At 45.3% G+C, this 22,752-nt stretch overlaps 1 protein-coding gene across 3 annotated transcripts in view; it reads left to right on the top strand.

The window, feature by feature from the left end:
* FSD1L (fibronectin type III and SPRY domain containing 1 like) overlaps positions 1 to 22,523 on the top strand; it is a 75,275-nt gene extending 52,752 nt beyond the window's left edge. For all 3 annotated transcript variants that reach the window (XM_054031278.1, XM_054031276.1, XM_054031277.1), the window contains 4 exons: positions 13,050 to 13,150; positions 14,478 to 14,729; positions 15,925 to 16,013; positions 17,877 to 22,523. In XM_054031278.1, the coding sequence (XP_053887253.1) occupies positions 13,050 to 13,150; positions 14,478 to 14,729; positions 15,925 to 16,013; positions 17,877 to 17,999 (565 nt within the window). In that variant the 3' untranslated portion in view covers positions 18,000 to 22,523. The remainder of the gene's footprint in view (positions 1 to 13,049; positions 13,151 to 14,477; positions 14,730 to 15,924; positions 16,014 to 17,876) is intronic.
* Positions 22,524 to 22,752: the final 229 nt, after the last annotated feature.

Here is a 22,752-nt window from a genome sequence, read left to right as displayed (position 1 = left end):
GTTGGAACAGTGGTCTCTTGGTTTCCCAAGTACTCCACTAATGCCTAGCTTATCTCAATCATTGTTAGTTAACTCTTAACACTAACTATTAACAATTTTCTTATCTGTAGTGTTAAGTAGTTAATTGCTGAGGGCAGTTTAGCGCTCTTCAACTGCCCTGCGGGGCCCTGGGGCATGCCGTCCCAGGGCTTCAAGCCTTACAAGTCTTGCAACAAGCCCATGCCTACAGGCGACCCCCACGACTCCTGCCTTAGGTGTCTGGGGGAGGGCCATCAGGCTGACAAGTGTAAGATCTGTAAGGTGTTCAAGCCACGGACAAGAAAGGAGAGGGAGATTTGCCTTAAACAACTCCTTATGGAGTCTGCATTGCAGCCTTCCCAAGATGCGGGCCCGAGTGCCTCAGTGCGCAGTGTTCCCACAGCGGTGCCGATTCCGGCACCACAGAAGATCCCACACCCACCCCAGGACCCAGAAATGCTCACATCAGCACCATTCTCCAGTTGCAGGAAAAAAGCAAGATCTGGGAAGACCTCCCGTCCAAGTTGATGCAGTTGTTCAAGCTCCGATCAAATAACAGGGCAGCCCAACACAGGTTGCAGTTCAAGTGGAGGAGATTATCTTGCCCTCCACTCCAGATACCTTCGAGGCTGCTAGGGGCCTCATCAAGATGACAGCCCTGGTACCCACGGCCCTGGCACCGACCCGAGTTCCGGTACCTTCCAAAGGCAAGCCGGCAATGTTTGGACTGTCTGCCCATAGACCAGTATCTCCATGCCGTTCCGAGTCCCGGCACCACGCCAGGTACTGGTCTGACTCACAGCACCGGTTAGACTCGCGGCATTAGTCTCATAGCCCCGACCCTTGGAGCCGCTCCCGCTTGGTCACTGTCGCTGCTGGAAAACAGGCATCTGGTCCCACTTGAGGTCTGGATCCCGCCAAGGGACCTCGCGGCACTGTACAGACCGCTGCCGCACAGAACACCAATCCCAGAGTCAACCGTCGCCTTGGCACCGGTCCATGGCCCATTACTGCTCCCCTTCGCAGCACCGATCATCTGAGCAGCGCTACTCCCCAGCACAGCACTGGTCACTCAATCGGCACTGTTCCCCAGCACGATCAGCTTCCTGGCGGCGGTCACCCCATGATCCGTGGCTACCAAGGGGCTCGGTGCCCCTGCTACTACACTCATGCAGTACCACTCCTTGGCCATCGCGATCTCAATCCCCTTCTGGGAGGTCGGGAAGAGCTTCGGGGGCTTTGGACATTCCCTGGTCAGGCCCAGGAAGCCTGGGGCAGAACCCCCCAGTGACCACTTGGCAGCCTCAGTGGCAATTTTGGACCCCCAGGGCATACTACCAAGCACAAGGTGCCCCCCTAGGGGCCCAGCCATTGCCGCATTTGAACACCTGTCCTCCTGAAGCATCCCTCAGCCGTCCTCCTCCGGACTCAGACCTACCCGAGCAGTCGGCACCCATGGTAGAGACTACTCCAGAGGAGATGCCTGCGACTGACCCAGAGCCTGTCCCTGACCTGGGTCTCCCGGTGGAGTCGTCCTCATTCTCTGAGGCCGTGGCTGGCACATCGTCTGGTCCACCCCTCATGGACTTTAGGGCCATTCAAGAACTGTTGAGGCGTGTGGCCCTCAATATGAACCTCCAAATTGAGGAGGTTGTGGAGGACAAGGACCCCATGGTGGACATTCTAGGCCCAGAGGGGCCTTCCAGGGTGGCCCTCCCCATGAACAAGACTATTCATAACACCAAGTCCCTCTGGCAAACCCCTGACTCTATCCCTCCCACAGCCAACGGGATAGAAAGAAAATACTTTGTTCCCACCAGGGGCTACGAGTATCTTTTTACCCATCCTGTCCCATGCTTGCTCGTAGTGGATGCGGTAAATGCCAGAGAAAGGCAGGGCCAACAACGGCCTGTACCCAAATCAAAGGACTCTAAATGCCTGGACCTTTTTGGGGGAAAAGTTTATTCTACTGGGGGTCTCTCGCTTATAGATACCTCAATAGATACTTTAACTCTTGGTCTTCAGTCCTTAAATTCCAAGACCTTCTCCCAGCGGAGGCCTGTACCGAGCTTGGGGCCATTGCTGAGGAAGGAAAATTGGTGGCCTGGACACCTCTCCAGGGTTCCCTTGACGCGGCGGACGCGGCTGCGCGCACTCTGGCTTCTGGCATTGCCATGTGGAAACGCCTCGCTACAGTCCTCGGGTCTTCCACCGGAGGTCCAAAACACCATCCAGGACCTCCCGTTTGATGGTCAAGGCTTGTTTGCAGAGCAAACCAATTCTCTCCTGCGTACCCTAAAGGGGACAAACACTTATCAAATCTTTAGGTATGCATACCCTGGCTAACCAACGAAAGCCGTTTAAGCCCCAGACCACTCAGCAGCGCCCCTTCCGACCTAGACCGAGGCAGGACTTTTCATGTCTGAGAAACAGATACTCCCAACATAGGCCATGCCGTGCCGTCCCGTCCCCCCTCAGGACAGGGTCAAGGACAGTCTAAGCCTCCCCCGTGCCCTAAGCGCCCATTTTTGGAGGTACGCCCGAGGGCGGACCACCAGCTCTCACACAGGACAGTTATCCTTTCCTGAATCGCCTGTCCCGTTTCTGCTGTGTCTGGTCCTGTATCACATCAGACCGTTGGGTCCTCCGCACGGTGGAGACTGGATATTCTATCCAGTTCCATACCATCCCGCCCTCCCACCCCCCCTTCCCTGTCCCTCTTCTGGGACCCTTCTCACAAGCAACTCCTCATCCAGGAGGTTCAACCCTCCTTGTCTTAGGGGCAGTAGAGGAAGTTTCTCAGGAATTCAGGGGCAAGGGTTTCTACTCCTGCTAATTCCTTGTCCCCAAGGCAAAGGGAGGCCTAAGACCTATTCTGGACCTCAGGGAGCTCAACAAGTACATCGTCAACCTGAAGTTTCGTATGGTCTCCTTAGCCACTATCATCCCTTCGCTGGATCTGGGAGACTGGTATGCCGCCCTCGATATGAAAGACGCGTACTTTCACATCTCCATTACTCCGCCTCACAGATGTTTCCTCCGTTTCGTGGTGGGCAAGACGCACTATCCGTTCACAGCCCTCCCATTTGGCTTGTGCACAGCCCCCGCGTCTTTACGAAATTCATGGTGGTCGTGGCTGCCTTTCTTCGTCGACACCATGTTACACGTCTTCCCATACCTAGACGACGGGCTTATACGGGGCCAGTCTCACAATCACGTCCAGTCGCAGATACACCTACTCATGGACACGTTCACTTGCTTAGGCATCATGGTAAACCTCAGCAACTCCGTCTTCGCCCCCTACTCAAACAATAGAGTTTATAGGAGCAGTCCTGGACGCAAACAAAGCGAGGGGTTTCCTTCCGGACGCATGGCACCTGGCTATAGCGGGCATAATTACCAGCCTCTGCAAGTTTCCCACCACCACAGCAAAGCACTGCCTCAGACTGCTGGGTCACATGGTGTCCTGTACATACATAGTGCAACATGCCAAGCTAAGGCTCAGGCCGCTTCAGGTGTGGTGGGCATCTGCCTATTGACTGGGACGCGACAGCTTAGAGATGGTCCTTATGGTCCCGACATGCACACTCGACTCCCTGCAGTAGTGGCTGGACCCTCAGCTGGTGGGTGCCAGGGTCCCGTTCCGTCCCGTTCCATCCCCCCCCCACCCACTCTGACTCTAGTTATAGACGCGTCTGTCCTGGGATGGGGAGCCCACCTCGGCAGCCTGACAATGCAAGGCTTATGACACGAGAGCGAGCTGTCGTTGCACATCAACATCAGAGAGCTCAGGGCGATCCACCTTGCGTGCCAAGCCTTTCTTCTCCACTTGCGGGGCCACTGCGTAGCCGTTCTAACGGACAACACCACGGCCATGTTCTACCTGAACAAGCCAGGCAGAGCCCGGTCATTGCCATTCTGCCAAGAAGCCCTCTCTGTTCTGCCTAGTCCACTTCATCAACCTTCAGGCCTCGTACCTGCCAGGTGTCCAGAACATCCTGGCGGATACTTTGAGCAGGCGTTTTCTGTCTCACGAATGGTCCATATGCCTGGATATCATCCATTCCGTTTTCCGCACCTGGGGGCTTCCCCGAATTGACTTGTTTGCTTCGTGGACCAACAAAGTGTCCAGTTTTCTGCTCCTTCCGGAGTCACAGCCCGGGCTCTTTAGCGGACGCCTTTCAGATCACATCGTCGGGCCAGTTGCTGTATGCCTTCCCCCATTCCCGCTGGTTCACAAGGTGCTCCTCAAGGTCCGCCAGGACAAGGCAGATGTCATACTGGTAGCCCCTGCCTGGCCACGTCAGTGTTGGTACCTGACTCTGCTGGACCTGTCAATTCAGGCTCCCCTACATTTTCCTCTCGACCCCCGACCTCATATCCCAGAACCATGGCCGTTTCCTACACCCGGACCTCCAGTCACTCCACCTCATGGCCTGGAGGATCCGTGGCTGAACCAGGCTGAACGCGCCTGTTCGGACTCGGTAAGGCGGTACTTCTGGAAAGTCGCAAGCTGTCGACTAGGCTTACCTACGAGGCGAAGTGGAAGAGGTTTTCCAGCTGGTGCGCTCAGCAACAGGTGCCCCCACTCCAGGCTTCCATTTCATGCATTTTGGACTACCTGATTTTCCTAAAAGACCAGCACCTAGCCTTTGGATCCCTTAAGGTCCACCTTGCGGCCATTTCTGCATTCCATCCAGGTGCGGCAGGGCGTTCGGTGTCTGCACACTCGGTCGTGCAGCGTTTTTTTTTCAAAGGCCTGGAGAAAATCTATTCTCCAATGAAGCCACTAGTGCCTGATTGGGACCTCAACTTGGTCCTCTCCTGCCTTATGGGCCCTCCTTTAGAGCCACTGGCCACCTCCTCTCTCTCTCTCTCCTGGAAGGTTGCCTTCCTAGTGGCCATCACTTCCGCTCAATGGGTCTCCAAACTACGCACTCTCACCTGTGAGCCGCCCTATACCATCTTTCATAAAGTCCAACTAAGACCTCACCTGGCCTTCCCACCAAAAGTGGTGTCCCGCTTCCATGTAAGCCAGGATATTTTTCTACCCAAAACCGCATGCTGACATACGTAAATGCCTCCATTCTCTCGACGTTAGAAGGGCACTCGCCTTCTATACAGACCGGACAAAGCCCTTTCGTAAAACAACCCAGTTGTTGCCATTGTGGAGTGGATGAAAGGCGCCCCGGTTTCCTCTCAACTAATATCTTCGTGGATCACCGGGTGCATTTGTGCTTGCTATAACCTGGCAAACGTCCCCCCACCTGCTGTTACAGCTCACTCCACGAGAGCTCAGGTGTCATCCGCTGCCTTTCTGGCACACGTTCCTCTTCAGGAAATCTGCAGGGCTGCCACATGGGCCTCGGTTCATACCTTCACATCCCACTATGCCATCGTCCAGCACTCTCGGGATGATGCAGCCTTTGGTAGAGCGATCCTTCAATCTGTGGTTCCTTGACTCCGACCCCACCTCCGAGGTAAGGCTTGGGAGTCACCTAACTGGAATTGATATGAGCAATCACTCGAAGAAAAAACGGTTACTTACCTTTCTGTAACTGTTTTTCGAGATGTGTTGCTCATATCTATTCCATTCTCCCCCCCCCCCCCCACCTTCCTCTCTGTGGGAGTAGCCGGCAAGAAGGAACTGAAGGGGGGTCGGGCCGGCAGGGGCTTATATGGATCGCCATATCAGCACCACTCCAGGGGGCTCCCCAGCCGGCCCGATGGGTAGCTGCTAGGGTAAAAGTTTCCGACATCTGTGAACGCGGCGCGCGCACACCTAACTGGAATAGATATGAGCAACACATCTCTAAGAACAACAGTTACAGAAAGGTAAGTAACAGTCATCGCAGTACGGGGGGAAAAAAAAAAACTGACCCAGGGCTCTATTGGAGGCGCAAGTCGGATTCATCATTGCAACCTTTGACGAACTGGGCCTTCTCCTGAACGTGGAGAAGTAGATTGTGTCCCCTGTTCGCAGGATAGTTCATAGGGGCAGTGCTGGACTTGACCCAGGCCAGGGCGTACCTACCGGAAACAATGTTCCAGGCCACGGGCAGCATCATTCAGCATCTCAAGCCGTTTCCCAACACCACAGCACGGAATTGTCTAAGACTCCTAGGACACATGGCTGCATGCACTTATGTGGTGCAACATGCCAGGCTCAGGGTAGTGACTCTGCCTCACCTGGTCCTTGACTCCCTCCTGTGGTAGCTCGATCCACAGATGGTGTGTGCAGGGATCCGCTTCACCAGCCCCCAGGCACCTCTCTTGTTGATGACTAACGCATCAGACTTGGGCTAGGGAGCACATTTAGGAGACCTCAGGACACAAGGCCTCTAGTCTCAGGCAGAACTGGCTCTCCACATCAATATCCGAGAGCTGAGAGCGGTGCGCCTGGCATACCAGACTTTCGGAGTCCCCCAACAGGGAAATGTGTATCAGTTATGACAGACAACACCACGGCGATATTTTATATCGACAAACAGGGCAGTGCACACTCCTCTCCCTGTACCAGGAAGCCCTGTGAGACTTCTGGGTAGAGCATTCAATACACCTGCAAGCATCGTACCTCCTTGAGGTAGTCTGCCAACTTGTTCTGTACCCCATCAGATTGTTCCACAGCCATGAGTGGTCCCTACACCCAGGTGTTGCAAACTTCATCTTCCAGTGGTGGGGCTTTCCCTGGATAGACCTCTTTGCCACGCAACTCAACAGGAAGTATCAGTAATTCTGCGCCTTATGGAACCACAGTCCGGGCTCCGTAGTGGACACTTTCCTCTTCCCATGGGGAGACTCTTCTATACGAGTTCCCACCCATTCCGCTTGTTCACAAGTTACTCCTCAAGATACAGAGGGAACAAGCTTTGGTAATATTGATGGCGTTGGTTGGGTCAGGCTGGAGCTGGTACGCATTCCTCCTGGACATGTCTATGGAAGCCCCAGTCACCATGGCCGCCTTCAGCACCCGAACCTCTAGTTGCTGCACTCACGGCATGGAAGCTTCATTGCTGAACCCAGTGGAGCTTGCCTGCTCGGATGGGGTTAGACAAGTCCTCGGCAGTAGGAAATCCTCTACCAGGGCTACCTACCTTGTCAAGTGGAAGAGCGTTTCAGTCTGGGCGGCACAGCATCATTTATCTCCGACGCTTGCCACTATACCGCTTATGTTGGACTACCTCCTCAGTCTCAAGCAGCAGGGCCTATCCATGTCATCAATAAGGGTTCACCTGGTTACCATTTCAGCCTTCCATCCAGGTACAGACAGCAGGTTGGTCTTTTCAGAAAATGACTGATCATAGGGTTGGCAAAGTCTTGAGAGGCTATATCTACAGGTCAGGCAACTGATCCCAGGTTGGGACCTCAATCTGGTCCTTTCTAAACTGATGTGTCCACCCTTTGAACCATTGGCGACGTGCTCCCTGCTCGCTCGCTCGTGCGCTCTCTCTCTCTCTCTCTCTCTCTCGCGCTCTCTCTCTCTCTCTCATATACAAGGTGGCGTTTCTGGTAGTGATAACAGCCAGGAGGGTGTCTAAGCTCAAGGCCTTAACATCAGAGCCCTCTTACGCTGTGTCCTATAAGGACAAGGTGCCACTCAGGCTGCACCTGGCTTTGCTCCCGAAGGTTGTCTCCCAATTTCACATCAACCAGGACATATTCCTTCCAGTATTCTATCCTAAGCCATACTGGAGCAGTAGGGAGCAGAGTCTTCACTCATTGGATGTCCACAGAGCGCTAGCCTTTTACATTGAGAGAACAAAGCCGTTCCAAAAGTCCATTCAACTAGTCATGGCTTTGGCAGACAGAATGAAAAGTCTTCCTGTCTCTTAACGGATTTTGTCATGGATCGCATCCTGCATACGTGAGTGCTATAATTTTGGTAGGGGTGGCTGCCCATCCGATTACTGTGCACTCCACCAGGGCACAGGCCTCTACAACAGTGTTCCCGGCTCACGTTCCTAACCAGGAAATATGCAGAGCGGTAACATGGTCCTCCATTTGTATTTTTGTTGCGCATTATACGATCACCCAGCAAGCCAGAGATGATGCAGCCTTTGGTAGTGTGCTGCTCCAATCAGTAGACCACTCCAACCCTGTCTCCAGAACTTAGGCTTGGGAGTCATCTGATTAGAATGGACATGAACAAGCACTCGAAGAAGAAAGTTACTCACCTTCTCGTAACTGTTCTTCGAGATGTGGTGTTCATGTCCATTCCAATACCCACCCTCCTACCCCGCTGCCAGAATAGGAAGGAACTGAGGGGGGATCGGGTTGGCAGGGCCCTATATTGGGTGCCATGAAGGCACGACTCCGGGGGGCACCCAGGCTGACCTTATGGATTCTGCTAGGGGGAAAATCTTCTGGCTGTTGTGCATGCGGCACACGCACACCTGATTGGAATGGGCAAGAGCAACAGTTATGAGAAGGTGAATCACTGTTTGTTTGTTTTTCTCTATTCAGTACATTGTCCCTCACTCTTGAACCCTTAATGCCTTCAGCCCCGAAATGGTATGCCATACCTATAGTTTGCTACCTATTAGATGCGATAGAGTAAACCATGAGTTAGCATGTATAGATTCTTGCCCTCTCTCTCTTCTTTCCCCCACCCCTCTGAGGCTACTGGTCATCTTTAGAGACTGAATGCTAGACTACATTAATTAGTGGTCTGAATTGCATGGCTATCCTGATGATCAGACTTGCCTGATTGGAAGTACTGGTACACCTGTATAGGTTTTTTTCTTTTACACCAATACTTCTTCCTTTTTTAAAGGCAATACATTTTTTACAATTGGAGTTGGCTGAAATGTTTCATCTGACCATGTTTTGGTGAAAAATGAAGATGTGGGTTGACCAAATCACTTTACGAATTTGTAAAATGGTTTTGCTGAATTGTTTCAGTCAAATCCTAAATTCCAAAAAAATTTAACCAATTCACTGTTAGACTTTCAAAAGTTTTACTTATATTCAAAACAACTTTTAGTTTTGAAATTTTCCTTAATCATACAATCATAGAATATCAGGGTTGGAAGGGACCTCAGGAGGTCATTTAGTCCCACCCCCTGCTCAAAGCATGACCAATCTCAGACAGATTTTTACCCTAGTTCCCTAAATGGCTCCCTCAAGGATTGAACTCACAACCGTGGGTTTAGCAGGCCAATGCTCAAACCACTGAGCTATCCCTCTCTTCCCCCCTGGTTGAAATAGAAATTAAATATTTTTTTTCACCCAGGATAAAATTTTGACTTTTTTGGGGGGAGGGGGGGAGAGAACTGGCAGTGAACTGAAGAATGATGCTCAATGTGTTTTTTTGTATTTGAAACAGAGTATTGCCCATGACTTTACCTAATGAAACTTTTGCTGAGTGGAATTTCTTTAGACATTCTCCTTCCTCAGCTTATCTTTTCCTTTTCATCGGTTTAGTTATGGGATCAAAATAAAAATGCACTATTGCCCACTCTCTCCTGTATCTCCCCCTCCCCATACTTCTCATCATGCATACATGTTATAAACTTGACTGCCTGGGAGGTCAGCAGCAATAAAATCTATCCAAAACCGCTCCTGAGATGAGTGTATTGCCCTTAACGTTTAGTTTCAGGAAGCATACCAAAGAGTAACTTCTTTTTCTGCTGCTGCTTCTAGAGATGACCACTACTTGTTCCATTATTTCTTGGATTTCTGTGCACTGCTCCCTTCGTGGACATAAGATGTTCAATGCATAGAAAAATTCTAGCCAACTCTCTTGATATTTTTCGCTGCTAAAGGAGCCAATCACCCTGCCCAGTCTAGCTTGTAAGGCAGGCTCCATTCCAGGAGAAGCTATTAGACAAGCTTTCTGGTTCTTAGTGCTGGTGGCTTGGGAGAAGCTACTGCCCCACCTTCTGTTCTGGACCGTCTTTCCAAGACTGCATTAGAATAAAATTTGAAGAAGGCCCAGTAGCAAGTGATATGCTAACAAACTTGTGCCCATTTTATCCCAGACTTACTCCTCTGATTGCTAGTTTTTGTGAAAAGGACAGCTTAATTGTTTAAAAATACACTACCTTATTTACTTGTCTTTCTCCAAGGTAGTAAAGGTTACTGTGTGAACTGTTAAAGGCTGTTGGAGTCAAGTGGAGAAGGTCAAACCATTGGATGAAATGGTCATTTACAGACTCTTCCCCCCCCCCCCCCCAAAAAAAAAAAAAAAATAAAGAAGTAGCATGTTTTCAATGTTTGGAGTAACTTGTTTTAAATTGAGTGGAGGAAAAATCCCAACTTGCAAAATGTCTGCTTTTAGTATGCTACCTTTTTTGTCAAATGATAAGTCTCTAAATGACCATGTCACTTTCTGCATACCTTGCTGGAAATTCATCTAAAAGGAAAATCTAAGGTCTTGCTTCTGATAGAAAACAGAAGCAGATAGCTTCTCAGCAGTGGCGTACATGGAGCAGGATGGAATGTTGCAGTGGATATTGTTTTCCCCTCTGAAAATGTGCTTTAATTCTTGGCTTTGCTGTTTTTCATGCTTTCACTTATTTCCTTTTCTTTCGGTAAGTAAACTGCTACTTTTTTATTCCTGTTTATCATAAGCCTTAATGTTTCATTCGGCTTCCTTTGAAACTGTTACATACTGCTTTTAAAGTACTGTTATCCTATTTTATACCCTCTTCTTGCAGTATTGTAGCCATGTTGCTCTCAGGATATTAGAGGGACAAGGCTGGTGAGGTAATATTTTTATTGGACCAACTTCTGTGGGTGAAAGACAAGCCTGAAGAGGTCTGTAGCTCAAAAACTTGTCTTTCACCAATAGAAGTAGGTCCAATAAAAGACTATCCCACCCACCTTGTTCCTCTTTTTGCAAGCAGTTTAGGAGCTGCTATGACATCCTACAATCTGGCTAATTAAAGTCTGCTTCTTAAGGTGTATCTAAACTATAATCCGGTCAGGAGACATGACCAAGTATTTTAGCACAATTTGAGAACACTACTAATCTGTCTTGCAAAATGCTGTAATTTGTCTCTCTGAACAGTTAAATGCTGGAACCTTGACTATAGGCATGCACTCGAGAAACAGTATTCCATCACGCTGATATTACACAGTGACGTTACAGTTAAAAAGGATGTTATCTTTTCAATATAGATTAGAAATAATTCCCAGGGTAAAAATTTTAAGCTTTTTAAGGCCCCTCCCCCCGCCGCCCCCTTCTCCCCGTACTGGCACCTCTGATTCCTATGTTTCATCAAGGAGTATCAGATGTGAAACAGCAGGAAGATATTTAAGAAGACAACTCAGAGTTCCTCCTACACAAGCATTCAGGTCTTGAGCAGTCCAGGAAAACAATGCAAGTTACAACAAAGCTTAAATTTGTTCTTCATAATAACTTTAAAAACAATACTAACTGCCTATTTAATTTTAAAAACAGCAAAAAATATCCACCTCCCTTTCCATCTCCTCAGTGTGATAGAAATGCTTGCTTTGATCTGCTTAGCTCTTGGAAGCCCCCAAGGCTCCAGGCTGCTATCCCCGTGCTGTCCGGGATCCCTACGGAGAGCTCTGTCCGCCATTAGGGAATTTTTTTCCGAGAGCCCCCTGTAACATTTGGTGAACCTCCCCCCCCCCCCCCCTTCCCCTGGGGTTCACAAACCCCAGTTTGGGAACCACTGCTTTAGGTGGAGATAACCACCTCAAATGTTCTGTCTAGGCCTAAATTACTAGAGTTGTTGTGGTGTGGGGCTTACCTAAAGAACAGTAAAATGTTTAGTCTAACTAAATTCTTTCTAAAATATTGGTTCCCACCCAACTGATTCCTTCAGTAAAGAGGGATAAAAAGCTGTAAACCAAAACACAATTTGACCCTGCCCTGTTCTTTCCGGAGAACTTTCTTCTTTTGAAGTCTGATTAGAGAACATAGGCCTTCCTTGGTCTTACCTGAAAAATGCCCTATGAGGACTTTTTTTTTTTTTTTAAAAGGTTCTATTTCATAGGACTGCTGAGTACTTTCTCACTACAAGTCCGAGGGGTACATTCGTTAATATATTTAACAACCTTTAACGGCTTCTCCAATATGGTAACAAGAAGTAGACCATATCTACTCCCTTGCATTTTTTGGTCTGATCATCATTCTTGAGTGGAAGAACATTGCTTTATAAGTAGTTGGTTTAAATGCATTAAAAGAATTTATTGAGCTGCTGAATCTCAGCTAGCTTTTTCCACCTCTGTCATCTATTGAAATTCAGCTCACCAACTTGTGTTTAGTATTTACAGAAATACTAGCATCAGGCCCATTACGTTGTATAGTAAAATGCTTTTTTAGATCTTTAATATCTCCTTTAAAAGATTCTCTTCAGTGTTACTGTAGCAATGTTTGCCTCTTGGATTCTTAAACTTCTCTAAAAATATAATAAAGTGCCCATAGGATTTAATAATGGGGATATAGACCTGCTACTTTTTTCTGCAAGCAGCTTTAACAATTGCAATGACGTTCCAGGCTGTGTTGTGATGAACGTCAACACTTTCTCATGCTTCACTATACACCTGAATATCAATAAAAAGTGACGTGCCATGTTGATTAGTTACTTACAAATTTTGATGTTGGAAAATGGCAATCAAAACTTTTTAGGTTTCTACAAGAAATTGGGGAAAACTTATTTACCTCTTGCATATAATTTGAATGACAAATGACTCATTTAAATTCTAAACTTTGATTTTATTCGCCTCTCATTCACTTGCTCAGCTGCTCCTGGCTTTCCTCTTCACTACCTCATTTTCATTAAATCTTTTTTTTGTTTGCTTTTCATTTTCTTTCCTCTCAGTCAGCCCTCCTTGTGCATGATCATTAGCTCATTTCTATATAGAAGAGTTTATAGTGCAGCTAATGGCTGGTCCAGCATGCCACTTGAAATTGTAACACAAGCACTTAACACTTCAGGCATGACTCACATAAACTAATCTGTATCCTGCAAGAGAAATAAAACTTCCTGTCGATTATTTGACTGGTCTATAAACGTCCCCATACTGGCGTGCAAATTATTTTGTTTCTTGTTTTATAGAAGTGGCACACCATCTCCAAAGAGGACTTCTGTTAGTTCGAGGTCACCATCGATAAGGGGCAGCAGAGATCGCTTTACTGGTGAATCATACACAGTGTTGGGTAGGGTGAATTTTTTGCTTTAATGCTTACTTACTGTATCTACCCTTGCTCAACACTAACTCCTCACTTAACGTAGTTATGTTCCTGAAAAATGCAACTTTAAGTGGAACAATGTTAAATCCAGTTTTTCCCATTAGATTTAATGTAAATGCGGGGGGTTAGATTCCAAGGAAAACATTTTTGGGGCAGACAAAAGGCATTATATACTGTACAGTACTGTATTGTGGTGGGGAGGTGCCCCTGGCTTACCTCAGGGGCTCAGGGCTGGGGGTGCAGGGTCTGGGAGGGAGTTAAGGTGTGGGAGGGCGCTCAGGGTGGGGATGCGGGAGGAGGCTGGGACAGGCTGGAGGGGCAGCTCCTGTTTGGTGAAGGGAATGTGCAGGTGGTTCTGTGCAGCACGGCACCGCCCCCCTGACCGTGATTCTGGGAGCTGCCCCCCCTCCTCCCCGCAGGCAGGGCCACCTGGAACGCAGGGGCTGCAGGGCCCCTTTCGGAATGCGGTCCTGCGAGCATGGGCCGGAGGACTCGGGAGGAGCAGGGGCAGCCGCGCAGCCAGCGGCCGGAGAGAAGCGGTGCTTTCCCTTTCAAAGCCGGCTGGAGGGAAGCGCAGGGAGGGGGAGGAGGCGGAGAAGAGGAACTCGTGCAATGCTCCCTTGTAAAGTCAGCCAAACGACGTTATAAAGGTGCATTGCACAACTTTAAACGAGTATGTTCCCTAACGGAGCAGCAACATAACTTCGAAACAACGTTAAGCGGGAGGACAGTAAGTGAGGAGTTACTGTAGATCTGGGTTTCCATCAGGAGAGAATTTGTAGCTTGTAATCCCAAGGTTTTTCTGACAATGACTTCCCAGGCTGGGGGATCTGTACTCTAGATTCTCCTTTAGATCTGTGCAGAGGTCCTTGTGCTCATTCAGGGACTGAAGATACTTATGTATGCAGGAAATACTAGCATTTGAGAAGTAGTCTTTTATTGTAAGGTTATCCAAAAGATAGCTAAAATACTTCTGCTTAATGACATTTTCTAATGTGCCAACTGTGATAGCATCAAGGTGCACTTTTTTTGTTAAATACAGCATTCTGTTAAATTACCTATCTTCGGTAGAGACCAGAAAAAGCCTCTGTTCCACCTTAACTGAATGTGATGAATATACACAAGGTTTCTAATAGTCTTAAATTTATTGGATTTTGGTCTGTTTCCACAAGGCTCACTGTCTACAACATCTAAGTCTTTACCTAGCAATTATTTCTTGAGTATGCTTCATTGTTTTGCCCAGTGGGAAGTATATAAAACCAAAAAAAACCCCTACATCTGTGATCTGTTACAGGAGACACTGCTATTGAAAGTGGACAGCACTACTGGGAGGTGAGAGCCCAGAAGGACTGCAAATCCTACAGTGTGGGAGTAGCGTATAAAAATCTGGGAAAATTTGATCAACTGGGAAAGACTAACACAAGCTGGTGTATCCATGTCAACAACTGGCTACAAACCACCTTTGCTGCAAAGCACAATAATAAAGCCAAAGCCCTAGATATGACTGTTCCGGACAGAATAGGAGTGTACTGTGACTTTGATGGAGGTAACTTTATATTATTGTGGACTTCATAGATTGAAATTTAGTAATGGCTGGGTACTACCAAATTGCAGAAGTATGTAATACTGTAAATGTTGTGGAAATATATTAGGATTCAACCTAGGAGCAACACTAATCTGCCTTTTCATGGTGAGGAGGGAGACCATATTGAGAGAGACGCGAAGGTACTGTACATAACTGTCAAATTACTTGGCTCCATTTGAAAACCAGAGTTATGAACACTGGACACTTTTCTGTATCACAGATTTTAAAAAGTCTGGATATAATGTGTGAGGGGAGACTTCTGAAAAATGGTGAAAACATTCAGCAAATATGGAACTAAGAAATAGACATACACCTTGTCCTACCTCTCACAACCTACTTGATAAATAAGTACTTGAAGGGTTATGAACAGAAAAGCAGTGATTTACAACATATTACCATTAAACCACTGTCTTCCAGTAGTTGTCCCATTTTCAGATATCCTGATGAACTTGGATTAACCAAAAGATGACTTTAGCTATTTCTCAAATGGAAAGAGGAATAAAATAAAACTTTTTTTAAAATACTGTCTAGACAACAAGTACTATGGAAACTGCCACTAGAATAAAACTAAACTTAGAGGCTTCCTGGGCTTTCTTTTTTGTTGCAAGTTCTGTGAACTGACTTGCATTGCCTTCTCAGCCCTTACTTTGCAATGCTGCCACAGATATTTTGGACAGCTGCTGTTCTTAGATCTGTACTGTACTCTTTGGCCACTCACAGGTGGTGGTGACCTTTTCTATGCAATAAGGTAACCAGGCTAACACAAAGCTCTGTAAAGAAGGTAGTATTTGATTGTTTGCTGAAATAAGGAAGTGGACTATATGGCACTAATTGAAATTGCTTTAACTTCATAAGAGATGGCTTTTTGATCAAGTACCAACTTCTCGAAGCAACGCCTGACAATAGCAGGTATAAGAACTTATGAACTACACATATAAAACCCATATCATACTGCTCCAAATTCCAGGAATGAAGAGTAACAAATTTCTTGCTGACATTTGCAGTATGCTGACTGCCTGAGTGGTACCTGTCACTTTGTATCCTCTTCTGGGGCTCTGGTCCTTCATTGTTCAGACCAGTTTTGGATTTATATCTTCTTGTGTATATATATGAAACTTGATGTTAGCAATTTTTAAAACCTGCTTTTCTCTTTCAGGTCAGCTCTCATTTTATAATGCAAGTTCAAAGCAATTGTTATACACCTTCAAAACAAAATTTACCCAACCACTACTACCAGGTTTCATGGTCAGTACCCAATTAACTTTACTTCTATTTTTAGCACTGATATGTGTTGACCTCTGTTTTGGTTGCCTAACACTTGGCATATGGGATTCTTGTGAGCATTTTCTTTGAGAAGCTCTCCTCTTTTGTTTGTGGTAGCCCTTCATTGTGCAGCAGGGGAAGTCTTAAGTTTATATCTCAACAAAAGCTTAAATCAGTTTCCCTTCTTGCCTGCCAAAATAACCCAGCATGCTAGGTATCTAGTTTGGGCAGCAGAGCACACTTCTAGGAGCTGGCAGAGTAGCAGTAGTCGGAGAGGAGACTGGCTGAGCATCCCTGAGCAGTAGTGGGAGAGGAGACAGGCTGGGGGAACCACATAGGGCAGCAGTTCCAACTCGCATCATGTAAAGGGACACAGCTGGACTTGTCTGGGCTTCCTGCATCAAGCACCTGGACTTTGGTCAACCCTTCCTCTGGGATTCCTACCTCTTGAGCTACAGGACAGGATTGCTATCTGTGATGCAATATTGAAGATTCAAACCCTGCTCAGAATGTGTTGTGGGATTTTGTGGGGGGCTAGGAAGGGGAGTTAGTTGCACACTAACACTTGTTCACTCCTTTATATAAATTTTTTTTTAAAAGAAGGGCATTACAAAAAGATTTAAGTTGCAGTCAAACACTCAAGGTAAGAAATAACAGAAGTGAGGTTGCACAGGCATCCTTAAATTCTTCCCCTTCATATCATAATGCATATGCACAGTCTCTCAATATATACCTCTACCCTGATATAATGTGGTCCTTGGGAGCCAAAAAAATCTCACTGCGTTCTATCCAGAGGTACGATCAGGTACGGCGTACGGGCAAGAGCAGTTCGGCGTGCCAGACTGGACCAGCTTCCCCAGTGGTGATTTAAAGGGCCTGGTGCTCCAGCTGCTACAGGGAGCCCCGGGCCCTTTAAATCACAGCCCAAGCCCAGCTGCTGGGGCGGGGATTTAAAGGGCCTGGGGCTCCACATGAATTCAGATATAATGTGGTAAAGCAGCGGGGCTCGGGCGGCGTTTTAAAGGGCCCAGGGCTCCCCGCTGCTTTACCATGTTCTATCACGGTAGAGGTGTATTATCCCTTTTTCTTTTAGGGCCTCTGCATTATTCAGTACACAGGGTGGATGCACAAAGGGGCAAAATTAAGATCGCATGGGCAAACTTTTTATTAGCGCTCATCCACTTCGTGTCAAGGTCATTAATGAAAATGTTAAATAAGATTGGTCCCAAAACAGATCCCTGAAGAACATTGCTAGTAACCTTCCCCCAGTCTGACAGGTCACCTTTCTGTATCACCTGTTGTCATGATTCTTTAACCTGTTCCATACCCACCTTTCAATTCTCGTATCAATCCCCATCTTCTCCCACATGAAACTCTGTCAAATACCTTATTGAAATCCAGGTAGAGTAGATCTACTGAATTTCGTTTGTCTGAAAAATCAATATCTTAGAGATCTGGTTGGTCTGGTACAATCTACCTTTGGTAAAACCATGTTGTATTTTATCCCACTTACTGGGTCGTCTTTCCTTAAATCCCTGAAGGAAATCCTTTTTGATTTTTATGCTTTAACTCTCCGTCCCCTCTGACAATCTACATCAAGACATCACTGTGTACTAGGCAGTGCCTCTCATAGACACTTGAAGGTTATTTTGAGTAGAATTCCCCATCCAGTACATTGACTGAAGAGTAGGAAGTGGGTGTCTCTTGAAAGGGACAACTGTAGTTTTAGGATGTAAAGTTCATCTTTAATTTTGCATTTGAAAATGTGTGTGGAGGGAGGAAATGGATTTTACTGGCTTTGAAACATTGACTCATTGTAGCTTTGTGTAATGGTTTATCTTCTAGGTCTGGTGTGGCGGACTTGCATTGACTACTGGACTGCAGGTGCCGAGTGCTGTGAAAACGCTCCAGAAGAGTGAAAATGGATTGAGTGGTTCAGCTAGCAGCCTAACCAATGTTACCCAATAATGTCTCTTTAGATGCTATACTCCTGTTTCTGAGTGGGTTTTTCTGTGCAGCTGCTATTCACAGGAGCTTGTGAGCAATGGATTAACTGGCTTTGCTACCCACTGCTGCTTTAAGGCCTGGGCACCAATAGTGCAAAGGTTCTGGGCTGAAGCATTAGCAGAAATGTACTGTGAATCCAGAGAGCCAGATAGAAAGCGAGTCTGACTTTTTTTTGATGTTTTGGATGGGGAAGTCAGGAGCTGTAGCTATGCGCTTGTATATTAGACTGAATTTGATTGTATTAGATACTTGATCATTTCAGTATAACTGCACATGGCAGGTATGATCTTAGTTTGAAAAGCACTTACTACTACTCACTTTTTCACTCCTTGTTTCCTCATCCTGAAAAGGAGTCCGTTTTGAGGTCCTAAATGGAAGCTTTAAATATGTGACCCTCTGAAGAAACCAGTCCCTCAAATTTCCACATACAGATATGGCATGATGCAAGTTTGAGACTTGAGATGTTCTCCTAGAGTAGCTAATGTGATTTTGACACAGGTTGGCTACCCTCTGGTATTAGTTGAATAAATAGTGCATCATTTCGTGGTGGTCTTTAGTTGTCTAAATGGGCACAGTGCTGAGTATACTTTTATAGGCTATTCATAGTTAGAACACGAGCTCAGTAATCCTGCATCACTTTAGTGAAAATGAAGACTTCACATCAATTTTACACCAATGTTTTCAGAGCATTCCCGATCTTTACTGTGTGAGCCCTCTACTTAGATTATTGGGGAGATATGCATAATAGCGCACTTTCCCCAATGTTACCCTTAATAAGCTTTCAGCTATATTCGATTACTTTTTTAAGCACTCAGCTTGGAGTACGGGTAGGCTTTAAAGTGCTTCCATGCTTTCTATATTTAAGTGTCTTGTTTTTAATATGCAGTTTAAATAAGATTTTTGTCCTGTTTCAACCAGATTTATATAACTTAAAGTTTTCTAATGAGTTTGAAGTGTGTAAACATGCAAAGATGGTGGTGGTGAGGAGGTGTTTTAAGACTTCAAGAATGCAGCTAAGATAAAGCTTAGTAGATAGAATGAGTGGTGGGCTATGTTGCACTTATGACATTACATTCATTTTAATGAAGAAATAGTACCACTAATTTCACTAAATTACATAGTATTCATGCACATTAAATGTAGCAGATCAGTTTATCATACTTCATCTACTATATGCACTCTTGCTCCTTTCAAAAAAGCAAGGCATATGAATATCTCTAAAGTTAGACTGGGCAGCACATCACTTACTGCTGAACCCCACCTGTATCACTTCTAACATAAGTAAATGGTGAATAGTAAGAACTACTCACTAGCAAAACGTTGTCTAAATGGAATGAGATTGCAAAACTGGAAAGCTACTAGGAGCTTAAAAATATAAGAGCATAATTTAAATGGATAGGACCACTTTATATCTTTTGAAAGCTCTGAATTTTTTAAATTCTGAACCCCCTCAAGCTCTTACCTTTTTAAATGCACTGTCCCATCTGAAAGACTCCCCAAGCAACTCTTTCCTTACTGACTGCGACCTCCAGAATGAAATAATTCTGGTTGTGCTGACTAAAGGTGGTCACTAAACAATGCTGAGTTTCCTCCTCTCACCCCTTTAATGGGACTGACTGTGTCTACTTTTTCCAGCCCTGGATTTCTCCCCTGAAACTGTTACTAGACCACTGCACCAGCCCTCCTCCTCCTCCTCTTACTTTAATGGTTTGTACTCCTTTATAAAAAGCAATCTAGATTAGCAATCTTTACAAAGTCTGTTTATGGTTCTTATACTGCTCTGGGAGAGACATATGCTGCACTCAGTTTTTAACAAATAATAGAATCGCTCTTCAGTATAAGGGATTTTGTTTTATAAATGGAACAGATTCAGACCCCTCCCACAGCAATTTCATATGGATGTCTGCTCTCCATGTACTTCTCCCTATTGAGGCAACCAGTTGCTAATTGGAGATCTTGTAGAGAATATCTAGTGACTAGCGAGAGAATATCCTTAGCAGCAAACCTTTGCATATAGTAGCAAAATTATTCATATTAATGGAGAGAGCTAAGAGAAAACATTTTAGTATTAAAGTCTCAAAGTTTTGTACTAGTGTTAAATCTCTTAGCCACTTTTAATCAATTTCCCTTCCTATTCTAGTCAGGGGTCCCACAAAATGACCTGCAGATGATGGACAATATTGTGACCGATTTTAGTTCTATAATTAAAGGTCTCTTATGGTGCACAGTCACACTAAGACTTTTCTACAAGCATAATGCTGGTGGCTGTGGTGAAATGCCTCCCTTCTTGGGAGTTGAACTGGGGGATATGGGGAGGGGACGATTTGCACTCTGCACATTCAGTCCCTGGAAACAGAGACCTTCATCTAAGTTTAGGAGCACTTCAGGTCTTCCTCTTGAAGGAAAGTTGCATGAGATTTCTTCACTCTACAACTTTGGAGATCACAGGCAAAATCAGATGTATTTAATCTGTTTTATACATAGTTGAATTTGGCCCATGATCTCCAGTGGTGTTGCACAGCATTTGCTACTCCTTTTTAAGAAACTGAGGATAAGCTGATTACCTTTTTTGGTATTCAGTTCCATATCTGAATTGAACATTTTCTCATGGCTTATTTTTCAGGCTTTATAATATGGTTATACAAATCTTTTTTGTGGGGAGAGAGGAAGAAAACCGCTTCCAGTATGTTTTCTCTCCTTTGCTGCATTTCTTGTCCAATTTAAATGTACAAAACTGAAAACAACGCCAAATGATTGGTGAATGGTTTTGTGCTAAATGAGCTCAATAACATCTGAATCAGCTTATCGTCCTACTCTGGGACAGTCCATGTTGTCTTAGTAAAGCCATCATCCTAATTACCTTCATTTTTGGAGAATCAGGTCCTTAATGCAGCAACATGAGCATTCATGAATGTCCAGTGAATTGAGGGAGTGAGGCATGCAGGATGGGGCTCAAAATTGTGATTTCGAAGGGAGGTGTAAGCTTTGTTTCTATTTTGAGACTCTTAAATTGATGGTAATAAAGGTTAGTTTCTGTTCCTATCTGTCCAGCTCTAACTTTTCAATATGGGATAGTTAGCTACAGTTCCTGCTAAGTTTTCCTTAACTTGTAGCATACACTTACTTTTACACAAAGTAAACACATGAGGGGGAAAAAACAGTAACCATTGAGTCAAACCCAAAAATTGAATGCAGATACATAATTTACTCGAACATATTTTAGCAAATTGTAAGGAAACCTGCAAGGCACACTTGATTATCTACAAGATGTAGACAATTGAAATCTCCCCTTCTCCCCCCTCATCCCCCCCCCAAACTATTATGGTATCTTAGTTTGAAACAAGCTGAAGTATTTAGTACTGTGACTTATGCTGCACGAGGCTTATTTTGATATGAAAGATATAGCTGTTCTAAAGAATAATGTATGGGTTATTTTGCCCTTAAAGTTTGAAGTTACTCTACAGTAGTTAATGCACAAGTGCTGGATTTTTGCTGCTAAGTCTCCGTTTTTTGTAAATAGAATATGGAGATGAGGAATTGCCTTAAGCACTTCAGATTTTTTCTTAGATTATGATTTCTTTGCGCTAACATCTTGCGGATCTGCTTTTTAAATTTGTGCAAAGTAAAAGTATAAATGGTATTGCATAGCATCTTGGGTGCTATTGTTAGGTACAGTGTCAGCAAAGGTAACGTACTAGCTGCAGCTTCATTATGAGTTGACATAGGAAGAATGTCTGACTACCCTGAGACTGCTTTGGCAAGTGGATTTTATTGGCGGCTACTCGACCACTTGATTTGATTGGGCACATTTGCAACCCTCTTGAATGGTGGTGCTGGCACAGCTCCTGTTAGAGCTGTGCTAGATTCTTTGTATCAGCACAGTGTTTCCAAGTATGTAAGTAATCTAATGGCCTGGCCCATTGTAAAATTCAAGTATTTTGGGGGGAGGAGGGGAGTTGTGGCGTTGCTAAACTTGAGTTCTCTTGTAAAGATGTGATTTATCTTTTTAATTGTATTTCTGTATATTTACAAGTTTTTGGTTAAGGGTTTACTATTAATCTTTTTGTAAATTATATTACTTCTGTTTGTTAACAGGGCATAATATGAGGTTTTTTAATGTAGTGAAACTGTAAAAATATATTTGCATAAAAAGGTAGTGGAAGTATGTGAATCTACTGAAGTTAAGGGGTATTAATTTTGGAAATGGATAGTTGATAACATACATGCATTCATATCTTAAGTTTGTCTTCAAGTATAGGGTGTAAAGGGCAGTGACTGAACTTTCAGTTTAGACTTACTTCCATGGTCTTTCAAAAAAGCTTGTAAGTAGGAAAAATAAGTACGTGCCCTGTGTAACAAGGCTGCAGAAGTACACACATCAGTTTCCTACATGTTTTCTAAATTACTGCTCCTTCACACCTCGCACATACAAGATGAGGAAACTAACTGGTTGCTATAGGGAAAATATCCAGCTTCAAAAAAAACCTATCTTCTGAGCATAGTAGATCATGGATTTTAATCATCTTGGTAGACTAGTTCAAGTGTGATCTTCCACCTACACTCAGATTTTTCTAAACATTTTATTGACTGTTGAAGGGGAAGTCTGGATTTTGTTTTCCCAGGCACTGTGAAGTGGGCTTTATGCATATCTCTGACTATTAGGAAAAGCTTTTCATTTCCCCCCATTGTTTAACACACCTTTTGCTGCATGTGC

Source organism: Malaclemys terrapin, chromosome 6 (assembly GCF_027887155.1).
Source record: "Malaclemys terrapin pileata isolate rMalTer1 chromosome 6, rMalTer1.hap1, whole genome shotgun sequence".
NCBI classification, from domain to species: Eukaryota; Metazoa; Chordata; order Testudines; family Emydidae; genus Malaclemys; species Malaclemys terrapin.
This window is presented reverse-complemented; position numbering and strand designations above follow the sequence as displayed.